At 47.0% G+C, this 6,225-nt stretch overlaps 2 protein-coding genes across 2 annotated transcripts in view; both read right to left on the reverse strand.

Moving 5' to 3' along the window:
- The window catches only part of eif3eb (eukaryotic translation initiation factor 3, subunit E, b), a 17,237-nt gene extending 14,988 nt beyond the window's left edge, over positions 1–2,249 (reverse strand). The window contains 1 exon segment of the mRNA XM_061093393.1: positions 2,134–2,249. Coding sequence (XP_060949376.1) covers positions 2,134–2,249 — 116 coding nt within the window.
- A 2,645-nt stretch (positions 2,250–4,894) lies between these two features.
- On the reverse strand, positions 4,895–5,635 carry LOC133026501 (transmembrane protein 74). The gene is made up of 2 exons (XM_061093394.1): positions 5,411–5,635; positions 4,895–5,335 (listed from the first exon to the last, which is right to left on the reverse strand). The coding sequence occupies exons 1-2, from the start codon at positions 5,543–5,545 to the stop codon at positions 4,895–4,897; spliced, it is 576 nt and encodes a 191-aa protein (XP_060949377.1). The 5' UTR covers positions 5,546–5,635.
- Positions 5,636–6,225: the final 590 nt, after the last annotated feature.

Here is a 6,225-nt window from a genome sequence, read left to right on the forward strand (position 1 = left end):
CTGTGAGTTCAACAAAGATGATTTAGCCTTTAAAGTGAGAGCGATGGGCTGATAGCTCCAGATACACACACACACACACACACACACACACACACACACACACACACAGTCGACAGGTATATGAAACCTCCTGGAGCTGCAGAAGAAGAGGGGGTGGGGGGGTGGGGGGGTGTCAGTTTGTGAGGATTTGTGTTTTAAATCCTCCGAAGCTGATAAATGATGTGGATGGTGATTTTATTTCCCACTTGCTCCTCCACTCCCTCCCTTTTCCTTTTTCCTCCCTTCTTCTGAATCTGCCCCTGCACGGTTGCTATGCAACAATCAGAGTAAGGAGAGTCATTATTGAATAAGTCATTAACTTAAGGCGATAGTTTCAGGCGGTTCAGACACCGTCGTGTTCCTGATTCATTAAGGCCAAACAAACAGAGTGCGTCAGACCCAGAGAGAGAGAGAGAGAGAGAGAGAGAGAGAGAGAGAGAGAGAGAGAGAGAGAGAGAGAGAGAGAGAGAGAGAGAGAGAGTGAGAGAGAGAGAGAGACTCTCAGCTGCTCAGTGTGAGTCTCTGTCTGATGAGTGGTTGTGACAGATGATGATAAGTGGCGTCCAGACGCTGATGTGAGGCAGAGCCGCCGCCATCGAAGCTTTTCTACTTCCTGCTCCCCCCCCATCCGCAGCCACACCCCCCCCAGCTCTTGACCCCGGGCGACCCCCTCGGCAATCCAATTCCATTTCCTGCTGCCAGCTGCCCTGAATCATTACTCTGACTCCATTCATGGACGAGGGTTATATATCAGTGTGTGTGTGTGTGTGTGTGTGTGTGTGTGTGTGTGTGTGTGTGTGTGTGTGTGTGTGTGTGTGTGCGAGTGTGTGTGCCAGTTAAGAGTGTGTTTTCTATTTGTCAGTTTTTGCAACAGGCTCAGATTTTCTGCACCAGCTGGAGCGATTCATGGTTTGTTTTGGTAGTTTGTGCGTTTGTGTGCCAATTGAAAGGGTTTCTCCAGCAGTCTGTCAGCTTTAGCAACAGGCACAGATTTTCACAGTGTGTGTGTGTATATGTGTGTGTGTGTGTGTGTGTGTGTGTGTGTGTCCCTCATTTTTTACCACAGGTTTGATTTTGTGTCTCCCTGGTAAAACAAGCAGAGACACTAATTAAAGCGGCTGCAGTTCCAGGGCTGTAACGTCTCTAACGATGTGCCTGTGGAATCGAGAAGCTTCAACCTTCCTCATCTTCACCTCCGTTGTTTCATCAATCACTTCGAACGATTTGGGTCTGACATGAAGACACTGAATGTGTTGCCTCTGTCAATAACACTAGATCAAACCCACACAGTCCCGCTTGTACGTCAATATACCAGCTCATTAGGCAGAAATCAAGAATAATACACATGACGCTTTCTCAGTTTTTCTTTCCTCAAGTAGATTTTCTCAGAGTTTCAGACAGAGGCTGAAGAGAGGAGCTGCAGCGATGAAACCGTTTGAGGAGAGCGACGAGTTTTCTGAACATCAGAGCATGACAACATTTAAGTAATCACACAAATTAAACAGATCAACCTGAATATGAGCAGAATTCGTCTCCTTCAAGTCATTTCAAAGAAGACGATTCCAAAATCCTCCTCGTTGCAATGTCAATATTTGCAGATATTTCTTTCCGCTCATTGTTTAATCAATTACTCCACGAATCTAACAGCCAAATAGATTGATAGTGTAAAAAAGAAGAACTTAATATTTGATCTTACAAACTGTAGCTGACAAAAATCAACAGACGGGTTAAACAGTCGACTACTGCTGCCGCTTAATTGGGCTTTCGGCTTTATTACTTTTTCTTTATAATCAGGGCACTGAAGCTCTTTTTATTTCCAGAGCCATTTAATTCCCTTCTCCATCGATGATGGGATGTGAGAGTTAGACATTTGCATCACGGTTACAGAGCAAATCGTCAATTACCCAACACTTCAGCTGCAAATGTCAAGTGTTGACGTGGAAACCTCGGAAGTGAGGAGCAGCATCGACTCTGAATGGCCCGAATCGTTTTGAATTAATGTCAACGAGAAAGAGAGAATCCTTTGTGCCGGGCGAGCGGTGGAAAAGACTCACGGGAGAGAGAGAGAGAGAGAGAGAGAGACAGGAGCCTCACTGGTCCAGGGCGAGCTCGGGTTGGTTCTGATTTGGAAAGACGACCTTGGCGTTATTCCCTGTGAACGCCCACTCACTCACTTTGCTCTTACTATGCCACTCGCTTCGATCCCACATGGTTCACTCATACAAGCTCGCAGCTGCTCCCTCGGGGGGGGCCGTCGAAAAAGCCAATCTGGGAAAAAGTCAGAAATCAGCAGCTAAAACCGATAAGTCAGTACCGAGGAGAGAGAGAGAAATAGAGAGAGAGAGAAGGAGAGAGAGCCGAGCAGAGAAAAACCCTGTCCACCTGTGATTGCTCCTCCAGATGTAATCTGTTACTCTGAGTGAGGACGGATTAGCACCAGGGATGAACAGAATAACAGAATATTTCATCCAGAGAACGTCGGAATTCCAACTTTCTTAATCACACTAACGAGGTGAGAGCGAGTGAAGGTCACGTGGAGGTCATGTGATACTGCTGAGGCTGAACGTGAGGATCTGTTCCTTCACCTTCTGTCTCGGTTCCCTCTCTCTGGATGTTAGAGCCACACAGGTTCGTTGGAATCAGTCGTTGCTGTTCTCTTTCCCCCCCACTGACTCCCAGAACTCTCCCGTGAGCAATTAACTATAACACCAATCACCAGGAGAGCGTTCCTCCGGGGGTTCGTTGACTCGCTCGCTCTCCGTCTCTCTCTCTCTCTCTCTCTCTCTCTCTCTCTCTCTCTCTCTCCGTGTTAACATCTGCAGTCCAACCCCCCCTTGAGGTTATTCAAACTACGCTGGTGCTCAACCACAAAATCTAATTGCACCTCCTGTGGTATCACTGTTTGCTTTTGGAGGAATCTGAGCAAACACTTGATTATGTCACAGTCACATTAAGCAGAAAGTCTTTGGAGTTCAACGTGGATTCATACGTTTAATGTTTTATTTGCTCGGCTTCGTACAAGCATCCATTCAGGGAGTTGGCTGTTTCTGATGAGGTGGAAAATTAAAGTATTTCTTCCATTAACGGTTCAGCTGTGAGTTTCCTCTCCAGCTTCTGTCTTCAGGGGCAAAGTCAACATGAATTCACTGATCGCAGAATCATTAAAAAGACTGTGATGCTGTGGGAAACAACACGCTGGGTCAGAGGTCATCAGAAGGCAAATCACCAACAGCCATGTAAACGAAATCCATTCTCTAAGAAAGCACATTTCATATTTGACCTTTAAAACAAACAAACATTATTTATAAGAAATCTGTAAAGCTCGTCAGGATGTATGACCTGTTCTCATAGGTTCACGTTTTTCCAAGCCTATCTTTATATAATCGATTAACATGCACAGTTTCCCTTTCGGCCATTCTGGTCTAATTCTATTAGCAGGAAAACTCCACAGACTTTGTTTTGTGTTAGAAAAACACATTTTAACCATAAATGTTCTCCGTCATTAAAATCAAGAGTCTCCCAAATGTATCATGTTTAAAGGAAATTCCCTCTGTGTTTCCTCTGTTTCCTTGCTGAGCAAAGTGATGTGGACACTGAACACTGTGAGTTGGTTTCATTTCAAAATAAACATTTGTAACACGTCAGAATAAACAGATTGAAACAGAAAAATGTGAAAAATGTATACTTGCATTTGAAGTTTTAGCGCACACACAAAAAAAATACTAATCCTGCTTTCAGGGAATGGGAGGTAGAGTGGGTTGTCCACCAACAAGGGTGTTCGATTCCCATTCCACGTGCCGAAGTGTCCTTGGGCAAGACACTGAAGCCCAAACTGCCCCTGACAGTGAAAGTGCTGCACATGGATGACACTAATCGATATAAACACAGACCATTTACAATTTCTCAGGTAAATAAAGCAGAATGTTTCTATCAGTGTGTGGAGGAGAAGAGAGATGTCAACATGAGGAGGGAAGTCTCAAATAAAAAAGATTTTAACTGTGTCAGATTTGAGATTTGAGGCCTCACTCAGACCAATTTAGTTCTACATGAAAGAAAAAAGAGAAAACCGGTTCATTTGAATGAGAAAAAAACAAAGATGGCAAAGCTGCAGGATCTGCTGCAGAAGATAAAGTGATCAGTGCCACGATCACCAGGGACGTGAAATCCCATCTGGGAGAGTTAGGAAACATCTGTGCAGCTGTTTGGCTCCTGATTCCCTCACGTGTAAGAATCTCTGACTCAAACGGATCCGTGAGTTGTTTCAATGCTGATCTGTGTTTGGTCTCAACTCACATCTTCAGCTTGAGCTGAATTCTGGATTTTATATCTAATAACTCAATAATTTAAATGGATTCAAATAAGTAAAACTCATCGGACTCTTAGAAATAAACTATATACGATAGAAGTGCAATATTACTACTCCTGAGCAATGAGCGTAATATTACAGTTATTTGCAATATTCAATATTATTTACTCCTATTATCATCACTGCCACTTTTGTTTAGTATTATACTTATTTCATTCTCATTTCTGTTGTTATTTCTATAGGCGCTATAGTTATATACACGCTGATGAAGTCAGGATTAATAAAGTCTCATCTTGTCTCATATTGTTTTATCTTGTCTCAGGAAAGACAGAAGGGACAATTCCAATAACCAAAAACTCACAAAAGCATCTGAGGGCTGTGATGAAACAGACTTTAACAAAATGTGAACCCATGAGATCCAGTCCAGTCAGAAAAAACAGTTTCCTCATCTGTTCCAGATACGAAGACCGTGCACCTCCTCCTCCCGGATGATGAAGCAGCACAGGTGAGTCTCCAGAGTCTTCACCTCCTCCTGCCCGGTCCATGCAGTCAGCTGAGCACCTCCTGGTCCTCCTCCTCCAGCCCGGAGGCTGCTCTCAGGCTCATGGACCCGTACAGGTTGGCTGCGTGCTTGGAGTAGGCGAAGGCTTTCCTCCGCATCATCTCGCCCTTCCACATGGAGACCATGAGCAGGGAGGAGAGCAGCACCCCCCCGAGGGTCAGCAGGCACAGGCCGGCGATGACGCACCGGTCCAGGTGGGCTCCGACCCGGGCGGTCTCCCGCTCCAGGTGCTCCATCTCCCTGGCGGACACGCTGTCCCGGTCCACTCGCACGTCCCGGGGCACCGTGTAGGAGATGAGGACCAGAGAGATGCCGGTGACCAGGCAGGTGACCGCGATGATGAAGCCGTAATCCACCGACTTCCCCGAGGAGGAGGAGAGGTCGTCGTCGGACAGCAAGAAAAGTTCCGGGATGTCCTCCTCTTCCTCCTCCTCCTCCTCCTCCTCCTCCTCCTCCTCCTCCTCCTCCTCCTCCTCCTCCTCCTCCTCCTCCTCCTCCATCACCTCCTCCTCTTCCTCCTCCTCCTCTTCCTCGTACAGTGAGGAGCAGTGAGTCAGGTTGCAGGTTTGAATCCCTCTCAGCTGGACAGGGTCTCCATCCTCTCCGTGTCTGCAGGTGAAGGATGTTTCTGTTTCCATCTCCGGACGCGCTGCGCTCCGGAGCCCGGTCCATGGAGCCTCTACTCCTCCGGGACCGAGGGTCTCTCCTCCTCCGGGACCGAGGGTCTCTCCTCCGCTGCTGCAGACCTCCAGGACACGTTCCTTACATCTCAACCCCACGGACACGTCCCTCGGAGCCGGTCCATCAAACTTGAACAGTTCCACATCAGCCATCTGAGCATGGGTCCGTCCAGCCCATGCGTCCGCTCCTGTCTGCAAAGAAGAAAAAAAACAACAAGAAACCTGAATATGAGACCGCAACTTTAAATCTGAGCTTTCTCTTTCAATGCACAACACTTCCAACCTGCAAGTGAAGTCTCTGCACGAAGGAGATCTACGCATCCTCCTCTCCCGGCTGCACCGCAACCATTTCATTTAAAGCACAATTACGCACGCAGCTCTTAAACGAATCCCGCAAAGCCCCTAAATGCAAACACAATGAAATACCCTCACTCATTAACACTTGCCCTCTCCGGATCCTGGAAAACCACTTAGTAAAGCATGCGGCGCGCTAATGGATCCAATTCCACCTAATGCGTTTCAATAATGGCTTATTAAGGAACAAGATGCGCTTTGCTGAGTTGGCTGTATACCTCCGCTCGCCAGCCCCCCTCCCTCCCACGGACCGAGCCCCAGCGGAGAGCCTCAGATCCCGGTGC

This window comes from Limanda limanda, chromosome 19 (genome assembly GCF_963576545.1).
Source record: "Limanda limanda chromosome 19, fLimLim1.1, whole genome shotgun sequence".
Lineage (NCBI taxonomy): Eukaryota > Metazoa > Chordata > Actinopteri > Pleuronectiformes > Pleuronectidae > Limanda > Limanda limanda.

What these genes read in the sequence shown, in the direction of transcription:
- LOC133026501 (XM_061093394.1), bottom strand. Translation starts at nt 5,545, where the DNA reads ATGGAAACAGAAACATCCTTCACCTGCAGACACGGAGAGGATGGAGAC. An exon ending in AGGAGGAGGAAGAGGAGGAG is followed by an intron (nt 5,336 to 5,410) that starts GTGATGGAGGAG and finishes GAGGAGGAGGAG; the next exon opens with GAGGAAGAGGAGGACATCCC.